The 26,505-nt window shown below is 41.3% G+C and overlaps 1 protein-coding gene across 2 annotated transcripts in view; it reads left to right on the top strand.

The window, feature by feature from the left end:
• Nucleotides 1–26,505, top strand: part of GLI3 (GLI family zinc finger 3) — a 275,904-nt gene that overhangs the window by 82,602 nt on the left and 166,797 nt on the right. For both annotated transcript variants that reach the window (XM_032793449.2, XM_032793448.2), the window contains exon 3: nucleotides 13,682–13,924. In XM_032793449.2, coding sequence (XP_032649340.1) covers nucleotides 13,682–13,924 — 243 coding nt within the window. The remainder of the gene's footprint in view (nucleotides 1–13,681; nucleotides 13,925–26,505) is intronic.

The following is a 26,505-nucleotide window of genomic DNA, read 5'->3' as shown; positions in this document are numbered from 1 at the left end:
CCCTCCACATGGCCTGGGACACTATGGACTCGGCGACCACAGTGGTCATGAGGTGGTCATGAGGCGGTCATGAGGCACAGCTCCTGTTACAGTCCTCCAGGTTATCCCAGGAGATGTAGGACCTCCTGTTTGATGCAGGACCTCACATTTGAGAGGGAAGGGCTGTTCTTTGAGCACACAGATGCAAGGCTCCCTGGCCTTAAAGACTCCTGTGCCACCTTCCACTCTTTCGACCTTCATACACCTCAGCAGGCCAGGACACCATTCCATTCTCAGCCTCCTCCTTATCCCTTAGGTCCTGGGGAACTCCCTGGCTGAGTAACTACAGGAAAAAGGATAGAGACAAGTGGTCTGCATGGTGACCCCTGCCATCTTACCATTGAACTGCTCAGCCTGGGCCTTCTAGGAACCAAGGAGGCCAGAAGCAGGCATTTTGATGGTGTTCTCAAGGATGGCACCCCAGTCACATCGCAAGATCCACCTTCCTACTCTGTCCTTTACTGCCTGTGCCCCTTCTGGTCGGCCTGGTCACAGCTGACCTCAGACCATTGGATGCTCGACGTAATATCTTTGGGTTACACCCTGCAGTTTGTGGCTGATCCTCCCTTCCCACCTCACTTCCCTGTCCCTCTTCAGGGACCCTTCTCATGAGCAACTTCTCGTTTAAGAGGTCGAGAACCTCCTGCACCTGGGGGTGATGGAGGATGTCCCTTGGGACATGAAAGGAAAAGGGTACTACTCCTGCTACTTCCTAATCCCAAAACCAAAAGGGAGCCTCAGTCCCATTTTGGACCTGTGTCACCTCAACAAGTCTCCCAAGAAGTTGAAATTTCACATGGTCCCCACAGCCTCCATCATCCCCTCGATCCGGGAGACCGGGACACTGCCCTTGACTTGAAGGACACATAGTTCCATATTTCCATTTTCCTAGGGCACAGGTGCTTCCTCCGTTTTGTGCTGGGCCAGCACCACTTCCAATTCATGGCACGGCCCTGCGGTCTCTTGTCAGCCCCGAGAGTGTTCACAAAGTGCACAGCACCAGTGGCCGCTCACCTGAGGCACTGGGGTGTTCAACTTTACCCATATTTTGATGACTGACTAATAAGAGCTGGTCCTGGAATCAGGTGCGGCGGCATCTCAATCTGGTTTGTTCCACCTGCCGGGATCTGGGCTGTTAATACATGAGAAAAAGTCAACCTTAATTCCAGAGTAACGCATAGAGTTCATTGGAATGGTCCTCGACTCTATTCAGGCCAAAGTCTTCCTCCTTGAGGCCCAGTTCCAAGTCATGGTGGACCTGATCTCATGCATGAAAGCCCACCCTCACACCACTGTTCAAACGTGCCTGCAATTGTTGGGGCACATGGCAGCCTGCACTTAAGTGGTCCAGCACATACAGCTCCACCTCAGGCCCCTGCAGGTGTGGCTGGCATCAGTCTGCGTCCCCAACAGACACAGCTTGGTCCCTGCATGGACCGTGTAGTGAGGGTCCTGGACCACATGCTGACATTACTCACATGGTGGCAGAATCCTTCATCGGTGTTGGAGAGAGTTCCCTTTTCAGCTCCATCCCCATCAATGACCCTTCTCTCCAGTGCCTTGGACCTGGGGTGGGGTGGGGAGCCCACTTGGATGGTCTCAGCACGCAAAGTCATTGGTCAAGTCATGATCGCTCCCTACACATCAACGTCAGGGAGCTCAGGGCATTTCGCCTGGCCTGCCCAAGCCTTCCTACCTCACATAAGAAGCAGAGTGGTTCAAGTCCTCACGGACAATACAGTGACTATGTTCTATATCAACAAGCAAGGTGGAGCCAGATCACCTGGCTTTTGCCAAGAATCCCTTTGGCTCTGGGACCTCTGTGTACAACACAACATCCATCTTATAACCGCACACCTCCTTGGGGCCAGGAACACTTTGGCTGATGGCCTCAGTGGGATCCTCTCATCTTGCCATGAGTAGTCACTCCATCCAGAGGTGGACAACATCATCTTCCAGAGGTGGGGGACTCCCTGGGTGGACCAGTTCACATCCAGACAGAACAGGAAGTGCCATGTTTTCTGCTCGATTTGGGGATTGGCCAAAGCTCCCTGTTGGACGCTTTTCTGCTCCTGTGGTCGGGGGCACTGTTGTACGCCTTCCCTCCAGTGCCGTTAATTCACAGCGTCCTCATGAAGATCAAGCAGGACAGGGCAAAGGTGATCCTCATAGCGCCAGCTTGGCCATGCCAACACTGGTTCAGCATGCTGCTGGACCTCTTGGTGGCTGCTCCATTACAGCTACTACTGTGCTGGAGCTGCTGTCCCAAAACCAAGGCAGGCTTCTGCATCCAAACCTGGCAGTGCTGCATCTGATGGCTTGGCTGCTGCATGTTTAAATGCAGAGGAACAAGAGTGCTCGGCCAGTGTCAAAAAGGTTCTGTTGGGCAGCAGAAAGCCCTTCACCAGAGCAACCTGTCTGGCCAAATGGAAGCGCGTTGCTTATTGAACCTCGGATAAAGGCATTCAGTCCGAGCAGGCCTCACTGCAGTTAATTGTGGACTACTTTCTGCATCTCAAGCTTCAAGGCCTGTCCCTTTCATCAATTAAGGTCCACTTGGCTGCTATCTTGGCCTTCCATCTACCTCTCAAGGATAGGTTCTTTTTTTCCCAGAACATGACTTCCATGTTCCTCAAGGGTCTTGAGCACCTCTAGCTGCACGTCAGGGACCCTGTCCCTCTGTGGGATCTGAACCATGTGCTATCATGGCTCAAGGGACTCCCTTCGAGCCTCTGGCTTCCGGCTCTCTCCTTCACTTTCCTGGAAGGTTGTGTTCTTGGTTACAATAACATCTGCCCTCAGGGTCTCTGAAATTAAGGCGTTTTCCTCTGAACTACCCTATACAGTCTTTCACAGAGACAATGTCCAGCTACGGCCACACGTGGCTTTCCTGCCCAACAGGGTCTCTCAGTTTCATATGGGCTAAGACATTTACTTATCTGTCTTGTTTCCAAAGCCACATAAATCTGAGGAGCATAGGTTGCATTCCCTAGACTTCAGGAGGACGCTAGCCTTCTACATTGAAAGGACCAAGCCATTTCGCAAGTGGACACAGTTGTTCGTCATGGTGGCCGACAGGATGAAAGGTCGTCCAGTGTCTGCTCAAAGAATTTCTTCTTGGATCACTGCCTCCATTCGCTGCTGCTATGATCAGGCAAAGGTGCCCCCTCCAGCGATCATAACCACAGATTCAATCGGGGCACAAGCCTCTTCAGCAGCTTTCCTAGCCCAAGTACCTATCTGGGATATCTGTATTGTGACCACCTGGTCATTTGTCCACACATTCACATCCCATTATGCACTTGCCCTGCAGGCCCAGGATGATGCTGGCTTCGGTAGAGTAGTGCTGCAAGCTATAAGACCATGAACTCCAAGCCCACTTCCTAGGATACTGCTTGTGAGTCACCTAGAATGGAATGGACATGAGCAAGTACTTGAAGAAGAAAAAACGGTACCTACCTTTTTGTAACTGTTGTTCTTTGAGATGTGTTGCTCATGTCCATTCCATTACCCGCCCTCCTGCCCCTCTGTCAGAGTTGCTGGCAAGAAGGAACTGAGAGGGTGTAGGGCCAGTGGTGTCTAATATACCAGCACATGAGTGTGGCACTCAAGGGGGTACCGCAGTCGACTGTATGGATACCGCTAAAGCAAAAATCTCTGACTGTGCACATGGGCGCGCACACATCTAGAATGGAATGGACATGAGCAACACATGTCAAAGAACAACAGTTATGAAAAGGTAGGTAACCGTTTTTTCAGGTGGGAGGGAGTTTTATTGTGTGTGTGTGTGTGTGACTTGAAGGGGTATGGAGTGGGCATGGTGGGTGGCCTCTGAACCCTTGCACTTGTTGTACCTGTTTGGTGGATAAACAGAAGACTTCATGGTCCAGGACCGTCAATTTAGCTCCTTCTAAATTCAAGGGGGAGAAAAATAAAGATGCAGGAATGTGGTTGCTAGCTTCCACTTATTAATAAAATAACTGTCATTTTTAGAAGGGCCTGGTTTGCTCTCTGGAATAATGGCCAGCAATGTTTTATTTAAAAATCAACTGTTTTGGCTTTCAGGGCTCTAAACTGCTCTCCCACACCCCAAACCTGATATGTTTTAAAATTTGTTTTGTAGTATTATATTTTTTTAAATGGTCAATAGACATTTTATATGAAATGTAGGAATACACATTTATGTGTGTAAGTTTACATTCTATATATACCTCATGCAACCTCATGAAGCCATTATGTTTGGGCAGGATGTAAGCAAGGGTATAGTTTGTATCTATATCATATAATGAATTAATACAAATGTATACAACATACAAATTCTGCTCTGATTTAGAACTTGCCCATTGACTTCAATTGAGGTGGTGTGGGGTATAACTCAGAGCACAACCTGACTAGTATGTTTGTTCTGAAATATAGCCTGCACATTTTTTTTTTTTGTTTAAAGGTCATGTTTTAAAGCCCTGAAGTATGGGGATATCATGGAAGGACTGACAGAATCTTAACCACAATAGCACTAGAGGATGCAACAGTACATTCACACTGAAATGGGCACAGTCTACCATACTGAAAGGGTTTACCTGGTTCTGTGTTATTAAACTGCTTAGTGCATGCCTACTTGTTACGCTTACCCACTTGAGTCTGTCTGAGAAAGAGGAAGGAAATCTTAACTCTGTTGCATATAAGAAGGCCACTTATATTAACTTTTTAGGATATCGAGGACCAGATCATTGGCTGTGGCTGACCTGCTCAAAATGCAATGGTGTGCGAATGTGAAGTTTACCTTTGCATTCTCTTGGCCCTGGCACAGCTTCTGTGCAAGGCTGGTTTAATTTACTCAGGCTAATAACAGCCACAGGAGGCTGAGACCACAGCTGAGGATTGATGTAGTGCAGGATTGATCTAGCCACATACCCATTTTCCGGCTATACCAGTAGTGGCAGGGAGTAGCTATTCTGGCTCTGTGCTGCTGGAGGATCACCCTGGGGCCTTTTAAACCAGCTTTGGGGCTAGCTAACCAATGGTGTGTGGTACAAACTGGCAGTACTATAGGATGTGTCTCCCTATGTCTAGAAGTGAAATTGAACTGTTAGCACATTTATGCCTATCTGTGGGTATCAGATGATTGAGAAATACATTTTAAAAAAAACAACAAACCTCTCCTGGGAGGTTATTGTAGCATCTTTGATGTGACTAATTAGCCCACTCAAAGTAAGCAGTGACTAACAATCTAATAACTGGCTAACAGAAGGAGCTTCATAACATTTTCAAATTCTTAATCAGAGGAACTTTTCAGTGCTCTGCAAGAAGTTGAGGATAATTCTCCTTCCTGAGAAATAGTTGCCAGTGGTCAGATCATAAAGTACGGAGTCACTTTTCTCCAAGGTATATTTGGGAATCTTGGCCTTTGAAGAGTTTCAGTATTGGGGGAGAGCAGTACACCCAGAAATGTGTTTAAACTGCTGTTCAACAGACTCAAAGCAAACATTTTAGTTTGCGGAGGCTGACTTACAGCAACTTGCTGTCTTTGCAGAGTTTCCTAGAGAAGGAGATACTTCTGATAAATAGCAGTAAAAAAACCTCAAGTTTTTATTTGGGATTATGTTAATGCTTCTCAATTCTTAAGTAGCAGTCCTAAAACAAATTAAAATGATTATAAAAATATAAATTAAAATTAAATAATACAAATTGAAAGGGAGAAATTGTACAACTCAGTGTCTGCAAATTTGGCAGTTAACTATGACTGTAGATGTCTACTCCTGCTGTATAGATGTTTTTTCTTCCTTTTTTTCTCTGGAGCTATGTAGTGATTCTACAACTGCTATGAGAGTCTTTCTCATTGAGCTAAGCAGTCGGCATAACGTTTCCATATGTCAACAAGCATCTCAGAGATGTCTATATACCATTCATACCCAGCCATCTCAGCATTTCTGATGCTGGATGTGAGGCTAAATCCCTCTTGCCTTGCATGAATAGTTCCACAGAACCCCTGAGATTACTTGTGCGAGGAAAGCAACGAGGGTTTGGGCCTTCTAGTAGAAAGTAAAAGCTTACCACCTGCTGATACCTGGGCTTCTGTGTTTCTCTTGCAGCAGTCAGTGACGTCACAAACACCTAAAACGGAGTGCGGGGGCTGCACTCGCTGAATGGCGTTAAGTGTCAGAGCAATAACCCACTGTCTGTAATGGGAGAAACACTTAGCCCTGAAGTCAGCAAGGAAGAAAAATGATTTTCAGCTATTTGGATTTCAGTTGTATTTATTTGCTCTTTTAAAGCCTGTGCAGATTTAGTCCCTAATCCAGCTCCTTCAGAAGCAGGCGCCTGTTTCTTTAGAGCCCCTTGGTCTGCAAAGTGCTGAGGGCCCTCAACTCCTATTGACTTCAGTAGGTGTTGAGGATGCTCAGCATCTCTCAGGATCAGGCTCTTGCTGTGGTTGGGTAGATTACTCACTCGGGCAGCAGCCGCCAGATTGACTAGTGGGATTGTGCAGGAATTCTGTTCACTGCAAGCAGCTTCGCTGACCTGGTCCAAAGCCTGTAGAAGTCAATGGAAAGGCTCAAGCCCCCAGTGATTACCTTCAGTAATATGCAGGTGTAGTTTCTTTTTCTGCCCCATGAATTCTCTGCACTGGTTTAGTGCAAGGCATCCTGGCCCTGCTTTCTGCCCACACTTTTTCCCTTTTGTCTGTGAGAACACAAGCAGCCCGGGAGCCTGTACTCAACAAGGTGGCTTCTGCAGCTGCGGACTGACTTGCAGTGCTTTTGTGCACCTGCATGGGTGCAGATAGTTTCTTTGCATCCCCCTTCTGTGACATGCAGGGAATATACTGGTTATGATTTGAGAGCTTAAACTGGTCTTTTGTAGTTAATCAGGTTTATTTAAGCACTTTTCATTTTAGCAATATGGCCCCAGTGCTGCAGTCCTACACAGAGAAACTCCCAATTAAAGCCAGTGGGATTTTGCTTGCAGCTGACCCAAAGCTGTCCTTTAAATTTCCTACTACATTTTAATTTTTCTCCTGGGTAAAAAAATCTAGCTAGTTATTGACTTGAATTAAAGAAAGTTCTTCTGTTGTTCAGACTATTTAGAAGAGTTCTAAACTTCCACATGCTACTCCCGGGGCACCCAATGATGTAGCTCAAGAAGGATTTGGGCCTGATCCTGCTGCTGTCAGTGTGACTTTGAACTCTACGTGGACCTGATCCTGCACCACTGAAATCAGTAGGGCCTTTGACATTGATTTCAAAGAGTGCAGGATCAAGCCCTATACTCCATAAAACATAGGAACTGCATTGTTGCAGAGTGTTCTGGGCTTGTGCTCAGTTTTGAAACAAAAGATTGAATGCAAATTTGAGCTGTACTGTGTGCACTGTTATAATGACCATGAAGGTAATCTTGATAAGATAATAGGGATACACTATCTCGTAAAATTTTCATATCACAAAGAAAGGCTCAGTTCTGCAAACTCTTGCTACCTGACATTATGCTTATGGGACTGTTTACAGTAGTAAGCGCTACTGCACCTGACAGGGTAAGGTCCATAGTTAGTACCTCTCACAGTAACTCTTCTCCAGTTATTTCAATTTATTTTATTTCCGCAGAAATTTAAAAAAAGACAAAAGAAAGGAACAGGATGATAAAAAGAAAAGCAGGGAAAGAACTGTAAATCTGTATTCTAAAGTTCTCAAATAATGTTTGCAAAATGCCACACGTACAATAGTGAAAAAATAGCTTAAGTCAAAAATCCATTACAAACAGGAATATAAAACTGTCCATTTTAAGTTGTTAGTTTAGATAAGGTATACGGTTTGTAAGGCACAAAATGTTTGCACAATGTATGTTCAAGCACTGCGAATAAAGTAAGCATAGTTCTTACTATCTATCAGTTTTTGTAGCTTGTGATACGGCTTGATTGTATTTTTTATAACTCATTAAGCATTTTGTAATACATATCTGTGTCAGTGTCTCTAAATCACCTCCTATATGTTCAGTTGTTCAGAATATAAAAAATAACAATCTTGGGACCAAGGTGCTGGATTTAAACTTTCCTACATATAGTAAGAAAAAATTTAGTTAATACACGTACTGTGGAATTTATCAGATAAATCAACCATAATTTTACAGGTGTATTTTTCCAGCAAAATATATTTACCTGGTTTGTTTTGTTTTTTTGTTTGAGGGTAGTCAAAAAGTGGTAATCAATGTATATACGCAAGAAATTTAGAACACCCATTCACTAATGAGGTTGGCAATGGCTCTATTACATCATTCCAAATAGTAAAATACTGGGTCTCAAAAACACAGACAATGGCTTCTTTATTAGATATCTATTCCATTAAGAATCTGATTATTCAGTCTTTTTTACATCCCCCCATTTTGGTTCACAGCAACCAAAAATTCTACTTTTCTGGGAAAAACTGATATTCTGACTACAGTTTTGTAATTTAATGATGGAGAGTTTCCTTAGTAAACCAAATTTAGAGTACTAGAATGCTTATCTATATCCAGACCTTGAACATAAAAGGCATTTTATACCAGCAATTGTTCATTTAATGAGCAATTGCAGAGTGCAGGACGGTTAAGGGATTGAGCTATATGCACCATTATTGCAAGAAGTATTCCGAAATACCAGAAATAGGACGTAAGCTCTGATCAGGGAGACTGTGAGCACAATTACCTTCTTTTCAAATCCTTCTGTGACACTGCGGGAGGAAAAAGGACTTTGAAACTTGAAAGGAAAGAGCTTGCTTTCAACCTCAAAAGCTAGGAGGAAAGGGCTCTGAAATTTGCTCAGTATTCCCAATTCACCATTAGCCTGTTTCTTCCTTTAGCCTCAAGGCATTCTCCGCTTTTTGAAAAGATGTTAAGAAATTCAGTCACAATAGAGAGCCTAGTTTTGAACATGTTTCACTCGGTCCATTGAGGTCTGGTCTTCAGCCTTTGTGTGGGGTGAATTGAGCTGAGCAGCTAGCTGGTTGGGGAGAGGTGAATGAGCAGTCTCTGTGCAGTCACAAATTCTGGCAAAGAAAAGATTACCCTTTCCTTTATTTTACAATATGCATTCCTGTACAATCCTGCTAGTGGCAATATGCGGAGCAGATCTTGTGCTTAAGTCAATACGGAGCACTTGGTTTATAGCAATTCTTGTTAAGTTTGTCCTGTAATTGAAGCTGCTGTTGACCTTGCTTGGAGACCATTTGTAAAACCGTTTATTTAGCATAAACTGAAATAATAAACCCTCCTTCTCTTAGGCCGATTGTGATAGGGTGACATTAGTTTGATTTAATGATTAGCCGCCTGACCCCCTCAGCTAGAGAGAGCTGCTTGAATAGAGAGAGTTCACTAGGAAGCACACAGGAAGAATACTAATGAGCTTGTTAAATTTAGCATGGCACCAACCACTTTTAATTCCTCTAATGGGAGAAGCACTGCCTCTGAGAGAGGGAGGGAAATAGGGGGAGGGGGAGAGAGAGAGAGAGAGAGAGAGAGAGAGAGAGGAATGTCCACATACCCGTAGCTAGAGAATTTTGGTCAAGAGAAGAGCTTGGAGAGAGTAAGCCAGGGTCTTTTGGACTGAGTTGTAAGTATGTTGTCAATTCTCTTACCCAGATGACGTGTGTCCTCCTTAATCAGTTGCAAGACAATAATGCTAGTTGCAAGTTGCATATAGAAATATGATAAAGCATAACGCATGCAGCCTTAGCTACAATGATGACTTGACATTTAAATTTGGGCATCTCAGAATTTTGTTGAGAGGAGCTTCAGCATCTGAAGCAATGGTGTAAAACTGACTTTAAAGGGCTTGCAATAAAAAAGTTTCCACTTGTGTCTGCAGAACGTTAATGAAAACAAACAAACAAAAGTTTAATGGAGGCAAGAAGTTTAGTGGACTGATATGTTGATGTTTGTTTCCCTTATTTTTTTTTCATTTGTTAGGTAAACAAAATAAATAATTAAAAATGCATTTGCTTAGGCAAATAGGTCCATTACATGCTTTTTGAAAAGATTTGTTAATAAAACAAAGTATTCTTTGGTGCTATATTTAAAAAAATGAGTGTGGCTAAATACCAAGGATAAATATAATTCCCATTAGATGGGAGAATCTTGGATTAATTTGATAGTTCCGATTGAATACTTGTTACACGTGTGTGTGTGTGGCTACTAGCTAGTTATCATTCAGTGGGGACACATGTGGAGAAGGAGAAGTTAGTGCAAATTTATCATTTGGGCATGATTTTTTTCCTGTAAGACCTCAGTAAATCAGGAGAAACTGTGTGCTAAGAAGTGGGGGTATGAAACAGGTGTGAGAGGAGAATCAGGCCCTTTGACTTTAAATCATTCATCTCTCTGAAACTTTTTAGTAAATCGGATGTTTGTTTTGACCCTAAAGCAGGCCGTTTTTTAAACATAGGACAGCAGTAACCATTGTCTTGTGTTTGGCTGTAAGAATCTATTGGCAGATGCTGCTAGAGAAGTGGGTTGTTTGCTTACATTTTTGCTATAGACTCCCACTTGTTGCCATGGTGGACGGTATGTTTCTGTCAATAATTTGGCCTGGCGCAGCTTGTCTGCACTTACTCTTAAACTTTATTGAACAATTCAGCTGAAACAGAATGAGATTAGACAGCTTTCGCCTTTTGGCTCGCTGAAGTGGTTTTACTGCAGTTACAAGAGCAGGCAGAATTATTGCAAGAAGTTTCCCTTCAGTGTATAGAGAATTCTTTCAAATCACTCGGCCATTTGTATTCCGAAGTGCGTATACTGTCAAGTTTTTCTTCTACTCCTGTATCAAAAGCACCTCTGTGGTGCAGAGTATGAAGTAAACTCTTAATAAAATGTTTATCCATTGGATTTCCTTATTATTGCAAAAATGCCATGTTGTTTACTTAAAAAAATATTTCTGTGTGACTATTTAAAGGGGAAGCAGTGTTCAAAAATGATTGACTAGCTAAACAGTAAGCATTTTTTTTATGAGGAAAAGTAATTTGTTGGTGTTGGAAAATATTTTTTCTTTTCTCCTTTTTAAGAGCTATTTATTAAAATGAAACACATTTTGCTTTAATTTTCAAAGTTACTAAAAGTAGGTTTGAATTTCAGTCAGCAATTAAAAAAAAAGCATCTCATTTCGTACCAGTAATTGGTGCCTTTATTCTTGAGACATGCAAGTCTTGAGAGGGACAGAATAAAACTGAATTATTCAAACAGACATGGACTTCTTGTTCTGTTCTGGGATGGCAATTTAACAAATGTCAGCTTTACATGAAGACTAAAAGAAATGAAATTCTTACCTGATTTTCAAATTGATTATGTTGCTATCCAAATCACTTCAGCATAGTATAGTAGCATAAGTTAGTCCTGCTTTAGTTAAGGGTCTGTCAGCATTTCAAATAGAATATAATCCCCTATTTTTAAGAGTTTGCATCTCATCTGCAGAAGTTCACTCTAAGGTAAAACTTCATATAAAAGACTTGAGCCAGAGAGAAAATTGATGGAAAAATTACTTGGACTGTTTTTTAAGTTATACAAGCAGTTGTATGAAACCTAATATAAGTTGTAAACTAAAAACAGCTTCAGTGTAAAAATAGGAAAACTTTAAACCCCATTAATCCAGAGAATAGAGTAGTGCTTATGCATATTAACACAAAGGAAAAAAAACAGGCAAAGATTGTTAGCTTTGCAATATTTTTGTCCCTATTTATATTAACTACTTCACCATGGGCCCAATCCTGCAAATTCTCTGTGCACAGATGGGAGAACATGGAAGATCTGGGCCCAATGACTAGCTCCTCTTCAGAAGTGGGTTGATATGATAATTGCAAATGTACAAATAATCCATACATTTACACAAACTACATTGATGTTTTTTTCTTTGCTACTTTTGGGGAAAAAATTAGCCCAAAATGCTGCATTTAAAATAAAGTTGTAGACTGATAAAAGCTAGTTTAGATAGTGGCCAGAATTCAGCCTGATGCATTTAGATATTGCTGTATGCACAGACCCCCTTTCTGAACTCACTTATAGCAGTGAAAATCAGGGGTAACTTGACTGAAGTCAGTGGAGCCACACTGGTGTAGAGTTTGTGAGAGATTAGATTAGGATTGTACCCTGTTTTATCCCTGTACTGAGTAGGCACAAGAGGGGGAGTTAAAGATGAAGTTTTAGCCAGAACTTTGAATGTTCTGACCTTTGATAGTTAAAACTGGATTCTTCTTATCATTCTGAACTGTTCTGTTTTTGGCGCATCAATTATAAAATAGTGGCCCATACATTTTTTTTCTTCCTAAATGTGTTTTTGGTCAGTGTTCTTGTTATCTGTTTTTGCACCAGAATTTTTGATGAGCTCCTGAACAATTTTCTGCAGTTGTTTGTGAACATCTCTCTTAATAGTTACGTAGGACAATATTTATTAGTGCATATTTATAAAGTGGGCCTTCCGGAAACAGGAATCTGGAGATCAAATATTCTGACTTTGTAGATATAGGTCAGGACTCCAGCCAGTGATTACAGAATTGTTAACCAGCTCTCTTCCTGCCCTTATATAAGCAGTGATTTACTGACAGAACACTTGCACTGCTTGCGTCTCTTTGTGTGTGTGTGTGTGTATGTGTATCATACATATAAGGTGGGGCTTTGTGTGGGAGCCATTGGTGGAGTAGCCATGGATGGGTCGTTTGGACCCCTTAAATGAAGTTAAAGGCTATCAGAGGGTGGCTTGGAGAGAGACTGGCCAAAGGGCCAGAGTATGAGTGATGTCATGGATCCCGTGGCCATAACAACACACTCAGGTAGTGCATCCCCTGGAGAAGCAAGCGCTGGGCACTGGCCTAGGTTGGGGGTTGGAATTCACCTTCCTAGTTCCTTCGCATATCAGCCACAGAAAATCCAGTTATTTGGGTTCCATGCAGAGCAGCTGAATTTCACCCGTACTGGTAACATACAGATATGTGTAAACTATATTTTTTATGTATTTGTGTGTGAAAGATATTTAACTCAATGCTGTAAAGTGTTAACCTCGAAGTCTGTACATCTCGACATATGTGGGTGACGCTTTTACAGCAGGTAACTTTACTGCTCGTACCTTGTGCTTGCTGAGTAACTGGAATGGGATAAACGCATTATACTGTCACGTACCTTAATTTTAATGAGTAGGGCCTTTTCTCTTACTCCAGACTCTTGTTTTTTAACAGTGCAGCTTTTTGGGATGGAGCAGCACAGTGGCAAATACAAAGCAGCAGTGGGTGGCTAGACTTGATTTAGTCTCAGCGAGCAGGGTTCATCTTCTCCCGTTTGTGACAAATTGTTTTTTTCCTCCCAGTCAAGCGGCCAAAAATTCCAGCCTACTTGTCCCTGAGGCAAGAAAACAGCAAGTCTGTGTCCGTTCGTGTAGGATTAATAGCCCCGCTAGCAAATGCATCAGTGAATGGGTGATGATGATCTACTGCTCAACTGCCACTTGGTCTGAGTGGGCTAGTTTTTTCAGCTTTTATCCCAGAACATCTTTCATAACCACACATGCACCTCCTGTCACAAACTTACATTGCGGCTTTGAAAGTGGTGAAAAGGGGGGAAAAGTACTTTTATTTTATTTGCTCTAAGTGGTCTAAAAGTCTCTTTCTCTCTATCTCGTTCTCATTTTTTTCCCTAGAGGATGAAAGTCCTGGACAGACCTATCACAGAGAGAGAAGAAACGCAATCACAATGCAGCCACAAGGTGGGCAAGGCCTCAGTAAAATCAGTGAAGAGCCTTCAACATCTAGTGAGGAAAGGGCCTCATTAATAAAGAAGGAGATCCATGGATCTATATCGCACCTTTCTGAGCCTTCTGTACCTTATCGTGGGACGGTTTTTGCAATGGACCCCAGGAATGGTTACATGGATCCTCATTATCGTGAGTATTGAATGCAAGTTCATTTCAGAAAGCAAGATTGAAAGGATACTGAAGCTGTCGTATTTAATTGCATTTTGTTCTGGCACTTTTCATCTCTCTCAGGATGAATCATTTTTCCTGTATATGTCTAAGATAATATAAGAATATTTATTCTTTTTGTTTATGTAGGAAAATGTTGTAAACATTTACATTGTATCCCTAAATTAGCATAGGCCTCTGCAAAAGAAAATTCTGTAGGGCATGTATCATCTGTTGCTAATCTTCATGAACCATCAAATGTTATATTTGCTCCACCCTCATGGCAAAACATGAAAAAAAGCAAACCCTATTTAAAAAGAGCAGAGAAGAAAAGCAAATAGGCTTTAAAACAATTATTTAAAAGCTATTTTAATTGCAATTTAAAGAAAGGAGGGAACACATGTTTTGGAAAGAAATTTTTTTGTTTTGTTTTGTCATTTTCTCACCAGCTACAGTCCCCCTGAGTTACTGAAAAAAGTGAATGGTTTCAACCTCTGAAGTCCTGCTCAGGCATTAATAAAAAGTAAGAAAGTAACTGACACGTGAACACAGATGTGGAATGGATTTCTCCACAGGCAAAATATGAGGGAGTTAAACAATTTTTTGCATCTGCTTCTAGTTTAAAAAAAATCATTTAGTTCTGTAGTAATGAACATCTTGAGGTGTCAAGACTAGTGCCTTTTGATTATAGATTTATCACCTTGTCAGGATACAGATTTGCCATTTAACCTTCCAGTCTCCAGTTCCAGATGATAGGCTAAAGACCCACAAAGAGGGGCCAGTCTGTGGTTTTTTTTTTTCCTCTACATAATTCAGAAATTTTAGTGTTTTAAGGCAAAAGGTCATTAGCCAGACCACTGATTAGTGAGGACAGCTGATTAGCGCATGTTTTCTTGCTAAAGAAAGTGCCAGGGATAAAAGCTAATTCTATCCCTTCATTAGTTGGGCTAGCAGCAAAGGGGAATGTGCACTCATCAGGGTGCAGATCAAAGTGTGTCTCTCACAACCTTAAGTCTCACCAACTGCCTTTATTTTAACAGAGTCTGATTGTTAATAAAGATGGAGGCTAGATAAGAAAATGAACACTTGTCTTTATAGTTGTTAAGTGAAAAGTTGATGGTGAGGGTTTTCAGCTCTCCTCTAACATGACATTTCAGTTGCTGCCTTTTCCCTCCCTCCCCTCCAATCCTGTTCAAACCCTTTAAGCAAGTTAGTCACTCATCTTTTGAGTGCCTAGAGTATACAGCGTACTGCTGACAGACTTGCCTGCAGGAGAACACAGAACATGCCGAAAGAACTACTACTGTCAAGCAGTAGCCTATAGAAATATTAGTTTGCATGTCATTGGTGATTTGACTCACATGTTATAGCTTCTAATACATGTAAATGCAAAATATATGAAGAGACTTCTGGGAGCATATGACAGTTGTGTGAGTGCACTGTACTGCTGCAGAGCTGAGATGCAGAGAGTTCTAAGATGACTTCAGTGATGACAAATGCTACTTTGACCCCTGACTGGCTGTTGTGTCTCTTCCCAAACCAGTCACAGGTGCTAGTGATACTGCATGGTGTCTACTGCAGAACTGGCAACAGGTTCTCAGCCTGCGACTGAATTGTTGTTGGTTTTTTTTTGTTATTTTCCAGTCACCATTGTTTAATGTACCTAATGTGCTCACACCTTGACCATTAGCACCTGGCTACCATTGTTGTGACGTGGCCTGCACAGAAGCCTTGGTTTGGGAGCAAGGTTCTTAGTAAGTTAATAGAAAACAAAAGATTGCATATAACTAGCATGCACAAAAGAGAGGTTGGGGGATAGTTAGTCCTGCAAAACCGCAAAAGTGCCCAAAGTATGAAAACATCGGCTGGGCAGATCTACTTCACTGCTGCTAAAGGGAATTTCTTTACAGTTTTTTGTTTTTGGTTTGTAAAATCCCTCAAGCAATTAATACCATATAAAACCCCATCATATTTCTGCTTACCTGTAATAGATTTATACAGGAGGACAACTAAATGAATGAGCATCTGGCTAAATTTATAGCAAAGAAGACAGACAGACTTAATTTTTCATATTAGTTGCATCATTTATACATAAAAGACATGCTTTTATCAAATCAGTGATTGTATTCAGCTTGACATTTTTAGTAGTCCTTTTGAAGAACACTGAATAATGTAAACACATCCCAGTCCCACTGTAGCAACAGGTGAAGAAACAACCAGAAAGGCTGTCCACTTTCTTCCGCAGTTTCTTGCCAGCTTTGCTGGGCAGATGGAGAGAAAATACTGCTTTAATCCAATGTAGCCGAGTATGTAAACATTCACAGTAATGCTTTAGTTTTCCTGTGGTTGGAAAATACAGACTTTTCAAGATGGCTAATTTGTGCTTCTATATATACCCACTTTGTATTTAAAAGTGTGGGTAGGCTTCCTGTAACACAGGAAAAGGGAAAATAATTTTTTTTGAAAGAGGACATCTGTATATTTTTATTGCAGCAAAAAAGAGCTTTTAAGTCAATTGTGTGTGGAATGCATGTCTGCTCCAGGAGCAACAGTTATTAGAAAAGGCTCAAATACTTCACATTTCTACATGTAAATGTGCGTGTCTCTATATATGTGGATTTGGGGGAGATTGTTTTTTGTTTTTAATTAAAAAGAGTGATGGTAACTATTACTTCCAGTATTTACAACATATGTGTGGAATAAATCCATCACTTGTGGGTTGATTGCTCTCTTGCAGAGAGTAGCGGGGAGATGAAGGTATGTTTTAAGTGGACTAGATTTTCAAAGAGCAGTGCTGAAACATATTCTGGGGCTGACAGTCCTTTTAATGTACCACTCTAGAGAACTTCAGCCATTTAACATTGAGAATGAGGGAGTGGCCTCCTGTTTGGGCCAGTGTCATTTGTCTCAGATGTGATAAAAGAGGGAAAAGATGTCCACGGCAGTGCTCGGCAATTTTTGTTTTTCATTTCTATCTTTACAGTGAAAGAGTTATTGGAACCATGGTTCTTACATCCATTTAATCTATTGTATGAATCCGCTTTTTCTTTGAAAAAGGTTTTAGGGCAGATGACAAAATTGTGGTAGTTTCCTTTCATACGCTACATCTTTTCTGTCCTTACTAAGACCAGGTCTGCCCTACCAACTGACATTGGTATAACTACCTCACTCGGGTGAAGAATCCACACCCCAAAGTGACGCAGTTCTACTGACCTAACCGCTGGTGTAGACACCGCTGTGTCACTGGGAGAACCTCTCCCATTGACACGGTGGCATGTTCACTAAAGCATTACAGTGGTGCAGCTTCACCACTGCAGCTTTCAAATGTAAACCTGCCCTAAGGAAATCTTATTATTATTTTTTTTTGACATGGTTACAGATCTCATTGCATTTCTGAAGTTTCATACAACATTGGTTATTTTGAGTCTTGTTAGTATAAATTCTGTCTGTAGAGATGGGGTTGGGGTAGGTAGTTCCTTTTGCTATTCTCTCCCCAGTTTTAATTCCCATGCAATTTTATGGCTGTGCTAAGGCTGCCTGTCGTTCTTCATGGAAAAAATGAATCATTCCTGTTATAAACACTTTGATTTAAAACATATTGCTGGTATTCATCCTGGATATTGCAGCTCATCTGAAGGAACTGTTAGTTCCTAATTAGTAAAGCTCAGAGAATTAGAATGTAAAAGGCAGGGGCACTTCAGTTGGCTTAGATTTAAAGGTCTCTGTGAAAGATGTTCATGAACAGCATAGACAGCATTCTGCTATCTCTGCAGCTCGTGAAGTGAGTGAGGGTGCAGGGGTATAGCTGAAAGGAGTCCTTGCCCCACTCTTTCTATAAGGATGTGTTTCTGCTGGTGTTTGAAACTTACACTATTTTCTTGGGGGAGGGAAGATTTTACATTTTAAAGGGTTTACCTTGCAAGATACTGAGTGTCCTCAGTTCCTACTCACTGCATTGGGTGGGGAGGATCAGGCCCTTAATAACTGCACTGGATCATATCTTGTAAGTGGCATCTCAGAATCAATTTGCAAAGTGACCAAGAGGCAAAGAGGAGCAGTTCAGGCTTGACCAAATTAACAACACAATGGCAGCTTATTGGATGCACCTGTTCATGTACTGAAAAAAAATAAATCAGCAAGTATTTGCCAATTTTTTTTATCCTATTTCAGTGAATGTGAATTGTTATCTAGAAACTCCAGTTTGGGGGCATTAATAAATTTTTTTCTTTCTTACCTACTCTTCACAGGCAGCCTTTCTGTTATGAAACTGACCCTATAACTGAGATGATAATAGTAGCCTAGGTCATTGCTGACTGATCAATGCATGGAGGAACCTCCCACTTGCCAAGAACAGATCTCTCTCACTTTCAAATGGAATGGGAGTTAGCTGCATCTTTTGCAGTGTTCCTGTCATCTTCCTCCAGATCCTGTGGGGGCAGTTCTTGGGTCTGTTGTCTTTCAGAGATATATGGCAGAAACTGAGTGGGTCCAGAGGGACCTATATTATCTTTTCTATTGAGTTCCCCCAGGGGTTCCCAGTGTTTGTAGCAGACACAGAGAATTCCTGTTACCTCAACTCTGGCCTCCTGTGGATTCCCAAGATTGGAGGGTGGCAGGTGGTATGGCCAGTCTTTGTGGGGCCAAACTTCACCGCTCTCATTAGACATTAGGCGAAGTGTATCTGTGAGGGATCCTTGCAAAGATTTACTCCCTAAGTCCCTCCTGCAGCATTTTCCATGGGAGGGATTGATCCAAGTCAGTAATAATACTGTTCATTTACAACAGTTTCTGGAGTGGGTTCAAATTAAAATCAGGGAGTGGTTGTTTAAAAAAGTTAAATCCAAGCATTTAATATATTTCATAAAAGAAAGTGTTTAATACAAAACTGAATGTTAGTTTAGTGCTTAGTAGAGTGGTGGGGAAATGGTTAAAAAATAGCAAAACTGTTTTTGTCAAAATTTTTAATTTTGGAAGAATTTCAACCAGCTCTGGTGTTTTGCTGTCATGGTGACGTGCCTTATAAAAGTTGCAAACAAACAGAGAAATCTGTGTGTTCTCAAAACCAAACCTGGGATCCATGGCAGCTTTTGTTCAAAATTTTAGATGGGGCAGTGTCTCTTTTTTAGCTGCAGAACTACTCAGAAACTAAGTTTCTGAAGTTTGAAAGTGCCACTCAGTATTCAGCCCGCTGCTATTGCTGTTGGGATGTTCAGCACGGTGCAACTTTGAAGTCCTGCCACTGTTTTGGGGGCCCCTCGCTGAAATGTGCTGTACTCAGTCTGGGGCATCAGAGTGGCTGCCTCTGCCTGGATCCCTGCGCGGACAGATTGACAGCTGGGAATAGCATGTAAAAGCAAAATAAAAGACATTTGTCTTTCGCTCCATTTTTATTTCCTAAGTTTTTTTCAGTCAGATTGTGCCGTAGGCACCTCAATGGCAAAAGGGACCTAAGAGATCTAGGAATAGGAATTGAGATAATGTAAGTTTTGTTGTTTGTTTTTTAATTTTTGGCTTAAATAAATATTTGTAAATCTTGACCTTGGATTTTATAGAGCTTTTACCAGTAATTTTATTTTTAATTGGAAGCCACAATTACAATGCAGTCTGTAGCACCAGTTTTTCCAAAGTGCACCACACGCACATCTGAGGACAGATTTTCAATGAAGCTCTTCTTCCATTTAGGCACCTAGATGTAGTGGGCCAAGTCCTTTTTAAAAATAAAGTTTAAGAAGGGATGGAGGGTGGGGGGAAAGAAACCCTTCCCGGTTCCATAGCCCCTTTCTGTCTCACCCTGAGAATGGAATGCCGTGCTGCTGCTCTCTTTTATGAGTCTCAGGCTATAGATATTAAAATATTTATTCATTCCAGCAATTTGATTTGACAGGTACATATTTAGATACGTTATAGTTTCTGATTGTTGTGTGTCTTTTGCTTTGCAGGAGACAACATCCGTGATTTAGAATTTAAGACTTCCTTTTTAAAGGTTTCTGAGCCTCTCGACATGTGGACCTTTGGGTCCCTGTGGGCATCTTGTCACTGCCTCTATACTCATGTTAGACAGACCCTGGTGGCCCTACATTACAACCGCTGTGCCTCCATATTTTCAGCAGCAGAACACCGGATGGGGCACCCTTCACATTCTGTCAAATTCGGAGTAGGCTAGAGGCATTGGTAATGCCAAACAACTCTCTTCTAGTTGCTCTGTGTGCTAGTTTTGGGGTGCTTCTAATCCTTTACACTCTGGAAACAAACCATAGGGCTCCCCCACGTGGCTAGGCTGAGTGCCATCAAAATGCTATCATGCTTACTGAAGCATTAATTTTGTCTTTAGATTGTGATATTGCTTATCACCAAAAAAAAGTATTTATATGTAGGAACTTTTCACCTGAAACAGCGTAAGTGTTTATGGCAAACCACAGGCAACTTGGTCTCTGACAGTCTTCGTGTTTTTACAGTTCTTAGCACAATGGGGTCCTGGTCCATGACTGGAACTCCTTGAAGCTACCACAACACAAATAAAGAATAATAACAACAATAATCAAGAGCTGCAGAGGACTAGTTTGCAGTCTTAACTTGTAGCTTCACATATCTCAGGCTACTCTGCAATGCGTGAGCTTGCTGAAGAAGGCCATAGTACCACAGGACTCTTTCTACACTTGGTCCCAGGAGTGGCTGAAAAAGGCTTCACCGGTTTGTATCAGGATAACTGAATATTTATTCCAGTATGTTCAGCACAGATTGCAGAAAGCAAACTTTTAAGTTCAGCTTATTTTTAGTCCTGTCAGAGCAGCACCTTTCTGCTTTAAGGTACTTAATGTGTTTTAAAAGTAGGCAGTATGGTTTCTATCTACACAGTACAACTTTAAAACTGTGGTACAACCCTTTCTGAGCACAATGTTTGACCTCCATTTGGGAGGCTAGACTTGAACATGGTTCTTCCTTAAGGTAATGTAAGTGCTTCTGCTAGTGAACCATTTTCAGAATTGCTAGTGGACAAACCTTGATTTCTTTCGAGTGAGCTCAGTACTTAGGACAAGAGCCTCTTGACCATACTCTATGCTTCCTTTTATTCACACCTAGTTACCCAATTAGCTCGCTGTTAGCCACACCATTGCAATGTCCTTCTCTTTGAAAGCTTGCATTGTAGCTTTTAACCTCTTATTAACACACTGCTTGAATCACTTACAACTTGGGTTCTCAAGTTTTTTCATAGCGTGGACCACATTTCAATACAGAGATTAATGGACTCCTCTCCCTGCATTCACAATTGCATAACTTGTGGCAAAGACAGCAAATGCTAACATGGAAAAGTAATATTAGAAAAATGTTTTTGTACTTTTGGCTGTATTTTAATGCAGTTTCGCTGCTGAAAGTAACGAGGAGCCAACACCACGTGGCCACTAGCAGTGTTCTGTGGTCCGCTATCCATAGTTTAACAACCTCTGACTCTTTGTGGCTGGATGGGTGCTGTTCTCAGAAATGTACATTTAAAAGGATAGTAATCCTTGTAAAAATAAATAAGCAAAAGGATATACTATAGTGGTTTTTTAGGCTTTATATTAATGGGGTTTGGGTGTTTCATGACTATCTAAAGCACCATCCCAGCTAACAATGACATTTCAAAATGAAACTGCTTGTGTGTTGCTGTTTTGTACTAAAAGAGAGAGGCTGCAAAGAAACCAAACAATCCCCTTTTCTTGATTCTGTTTCCTCTTTCTCATTTCAACACTGCCTTTTCCCAAACAGCAGTTGTGGCCTGGTTCAAAACCCAGTGAGGTCAATGGGACGACGTTACACCTGTGAGCTTTGTAGCTCTACCTTCTAATCTCTTATCCTGCTGGTTCCCCGTATCTAGTCATAACTTGTATTTACAATACCTAGGGATCCATTTTACTGTTTCTCAATTGGAGGGGAGTGTGTCAATATTCCTGTATCTTTAGCTCCCTGTAGCAGCAGTTCAAGGCAACAGCCAAATGACACACAACATATTGTGAAATAAATGGCTGAGTGTGGTAACAGCTGAGTGTAGCACTTTACCAAGTGTTGAAGTAAACGGTTGATGAGGTAGAACGTGTTGAAATAAATGTTATTCTAACACTTCATACTTTAAATGGTAAAATATTGCTATATTTCATCATGTGCTCTTCATCTACCCACCTACAGCTACGTGTTTGGAGGCATGAAGCTGCAGCCCTTATTCAAGTGAGATGTTCTTGTTGGCATGAAATTGGACTACTCCTGTGTGTAAACGGTGTGGGATTTGTTTTTTTTTGTTTTTTGTTTGTTTTTTTGTTTTTTTTTTGATTAAGCCCTATATTAACGTCTGAGCACTTCACTGAAATTGTCAAAGTTTTCATAGGATAGATCTAGGATATAGCGTAGTAGTAGGATTTTTTCTTCAGCAACTAGAAAGGAGAAGTGAGGCTTGGCAGGGGATTTCAAGCATATCCCAGCCTCCAGTAGTTGCATTTCTCAGCCCTCAGGTTCATCGGCTTGTGGAATCTTTGATGAAGAGATTGGTCACTTTCACCTTCACTTGGCTTCTACTTAACTTCGGATCTATAGTAGTGTATTGTTCTGTGATTATCATAGTTTTGCAAATTTTCACCTTTCACTTGACATGTCAGCTATGACCTTTCATCTTCATCTCTAAGCACACGAATTCTAGAAGCTTGCACACAAATAAACAAAGCTGACTAGGAGAGACCTTTTGTGAATGAAATCCAAGTCAAATTGTTGCTCAAAGGTTTTTGTTGGCTGCTGAGAAAAGAGTTACAAAGATGAACAGGCATAACCCAAGCAAACATCTGACCTGAGAGAAGTGCTTTTCATTTCTCTTGCGGAGTGGCACAGGGCATGTTATTTGAAAGAAAAGACAATTATTTTCCATCTAAATCAGCAACATGTGACAAATCACGTTTAGTATAGTGCCCTCCAGCTTCAAGTGTGTTGTAAACTATGAGCTAGATTGTGGCGTAGGCTAAAATGCCCTGGCAGGGTGTGGTTGTAGCATCATGCTGTCTCAGTGGGAGCTCCTGAGGCCATTGTCTCTGAGGGCTTGTCTGCTCTCACTACTCATGTACACTGTTTCTGAGGGATTGTGATCCAATGTGGTCCATACCACATTCTTTCTGCTGGCCAGTAAAGAGGTTTGTGTGGCCATAGCATTTCTTTCTCCCACTTTGGGGATGCTAGTGCCTCTGTCAGTGCTAGCCTTGCACTGTCCTTGTGCTCCAGAAGAACAGGAGCTACTATAGTGATGGTTGGTGTAGGAATGGGAAGAATCCTCTCTTCCCCTTTATATTTTTGCACGGTCTAGGCCCTGTGTACTCACCACTAATTATATTTTAGAATCTCTGTGATGGAAGGTGGCTCCAGATGATGCTCTTCTCTCTCAACTTTTTCCTCTTAATGTATTTCTTAATTGGCATGCCCTGTATAACGACTTGTTTAGGGTTGTTTATTGTAGTCTTTGCTGGTTAATGTGTGCCTGGAACAGATATCTGATGCTCAGTTCATTGGCTTGATTCATAACATCCTCCTTCATCCCATTTGGATAATTTATTTAATTCTGCCCACCTTCAATTTCTCACATGGTTTGAAGTGGGAGAACATATTCTTCATTTCCAGCTCCAGTCTGTTTGTATAATATTGCTATGAGCTGGTGCTGCTGTGGGGAGGAAAGGAACTTTGTCCTTCCCTCTACTTGCTCCATGGCCTGTCCAGAGCTCAGCTCTGGGGGCCAGAAGCACCACTCTCCTGTGGGCTGTGAAGCCACCTCCAGAGCCCTGTGACATACTGTTTTCTTTGCCCCATTGCTATGCTGTGCAGGCAGGAGAAAGGGGATGAGGAGTTGTTGTGGAATTCAGTGCTTGGCAAGAGCAGAATGGTGGCAACAGCTACAGCAGGAGGACCTGCTCCTTCCCTCCCTCACTGGTGCTCTTCAGGGTCCTACTGACCCAGAAATTATGCTGTGCTCTTAACCTGTGGGATGTAGCCTGGTGGGCAGCCTCTTGAACCCCACTTCCAAGTTTTGATCCCCAGCTGAGACATTCTAGACTAGTGAGTACCAGTGGTGGGTTGTATTTATGACATCATGCCTTATATAGGCCACTGCCCCACACTCCATGTAGAACAGGCTGAACCCCTGAGACGTGATAGTTTATAGTAGATAATCTCTGCATACGTACACTATTCATACACAATGGAACATTCCCAATTTGCATGCATTTGTGTGTGCGGTGTTCATCCTTAACTATTGTGGGTGTAATGTATTTATATTCTTTATGTGCACTATGTGCACTACATGCATGCATCAGGTAGCAGAGCTCTTATTTTAGCTGAAATGACTAAGGCTTTTATTCCTTTAGATGAATTCAACATTATTGTAAGCTGGACACTAATATTATAGGATGCGTATGTGCAATGCAGGGTGATTATATACATACAGTTTAATAATTTAGTGTAGTCTCTGTGGCTTGTTGCTTCCTGGTTATTTTTTTTTTAATGTGGTTGTTAATATATTTCTGCATTCTAAAGCTTTTTGTTTTTAAGCTATCTCTGATATGCAGCTTTCATATCTTGGCACCCAGCTACATTGAACCCCATTGTAAAGTCCCTTTGTATAAAAGCCATCTAGTTATAACTCTCAAAAATAAGATGCTTGTCTCCCAAGGACAGCTCCATATTGCGGGTAGAGTATAATCATTAACATTGTTTTTTTGCTTTCAAATAGCTGGGGACAGTGAGTCAAGGAGTGAGAACTCCCTTTGTTTCATGTAGTGTGCATTGCAGGGAAAGAATGTAACAGAGCAGAAAATGAAGAAAGACATAAAAGAATCTCAGCTCAAGGAGGTCAGATCCATCACAGGCTTAGCGTTGCCTTCAAAGATGCCTGGGACAGGTGGCAGTTCAAGACAATCAGAGGAGAAGCATCCGCTAGCACTGAGATAAGGGATTCTTGCAGAATCCTGCTATCTGGTCCTAGTTTGCTTTGATGTAACTCTGCTAGAGAAGACTTCTGGGAGCCGGCTACTGTTTCCCTCAGTGATAGGCTGCTGTTGTTCAGCCTTTTGAGGTCTCATTATAGTGGTCCTTGAGGATTAATCCTCTTTAAGGTTTACATGGGAATGGTTTTGTCTGAAGGCCCAGCCAGGGACCTGGGTACCGCCTGTACAAAACATTATTGCATTCTGTCATTTTTTTTTCTGAGTGGTTCATATTTAACAGTATTTGACAGGAAGCTAAAACCAAACATCTAGCCTTTTTTGGCTTCCCTCTTTGGCTGTTACTGAGTTTTTGTTGAGCACAGCTTGAGCAGTTCTTTGCAGACTCTGAACCATTAGCAGTAAATTGTCAGTTTCCGGTTACTCTGTTTAACCTGCTGTTTTTGGCAGCTTTTCTTTTCTTTCCTTCCTTGCCTTTCCTACCCTCCCCCTCCCCTTTCCCTTTTTTAAAGGAGAGAAGCTATGGTGCTGTTTGTCTGCAGTATTATAGATTGTCCCACTGATGCCTTATAAGTATGCCTGCAGTAGAGGATTGTAGTTTGTTTTGCTCAGGATTGAAAGCATCCAACACCAAAAGGCCACGAATAACATACTCATTTATGTTGATTTTATACAAAAAGAGCCTATTTGTAGTTACAGGTGCTTGCATACTATTATGAAAAACTTTTTATGTTTCTCTTTAAGGAATAAGGCCCTGCTCCTGCTCCCAGTGATATTAAACAACAAACTGTCAGTGGCAATCATGGATGCAGAATCTGGCCCTGTATTTTGCTATGTGAAAGGAAAGCTCTACTTTCATGTCATGTTGACATATTTTGTTGGTGATGCTTGTACATTATTACGTGACAAAATATGGATTTTTTTTCAAGGACAGGGAAAACGACTGTAAACTTGATTCTGAAAAAAAGTATTGTGTCCCCAACAGTTGGTGAAAAAAAATAACTTTTACTGTTGTGCATTGTTTCCCTGATTAAACAACGAATTGCAAATTCATTTTGATATGTTATGACTTTAAAGTGGTTGTTGGGTAAAAATAATGGGAAAATTATATGATATTGGATACATGAAAATAATAAATTGGTGATTTTGACACAGAAAATCATATTAAATTTATTGTTTTGGGGTTATTGATGGGCTCAACGGATTCAGATATAGCTCAGTTTAGTAATGACTGATAGTCTTTAAGATCAGACAGCTGTTTCCTCTGTTAAACAACTTGGTGATCTCAATTCAGTTTAGTTAATAACACTGGTCTACAATTTTTGAGAAGTCGTCTGCTTCAGAGATAAAATGTGGTATTTATTATGTATTTTGATGTGCTGAATTCAAATATCACAATTAAAACAACTGATTGGCTACTGTTTCTAAGATATTTAAATTTTTACATTTTATATCTATGTATATTGTGTAGATAGTAGAGTTTTAATCATAAATTGTAAACCTAGGTCTTTTCATGTGTTTATGGTTGCTTTACATGATAATATTTCACCTGTCCTGTTTATGTAACACTTTAAAAATCAGCAAAAGGGTTATATAAATAAAATTTATTATGAAACA

Source organism: Chelonoidis abingdonii, chromosome 2 (genome assembly GCF_003597395.2).
Source record: "Chelonoidis abingdonii isolate Lonesome George chromosome 2, CheloAbing_2.0, whole genome shotgun sequence".
NCBI classification, from domain to species: Eukaryota; Metazoa; Chordata; order Testudines; family Testudinidae; genus Chelonoidis; species Chelonoidis abingdonii.
The sequence above is the reverse complement of the archived record's forward strand: the minus strand, read 5'-3'. Positions and strand labels throughout refer to the sequence as shown.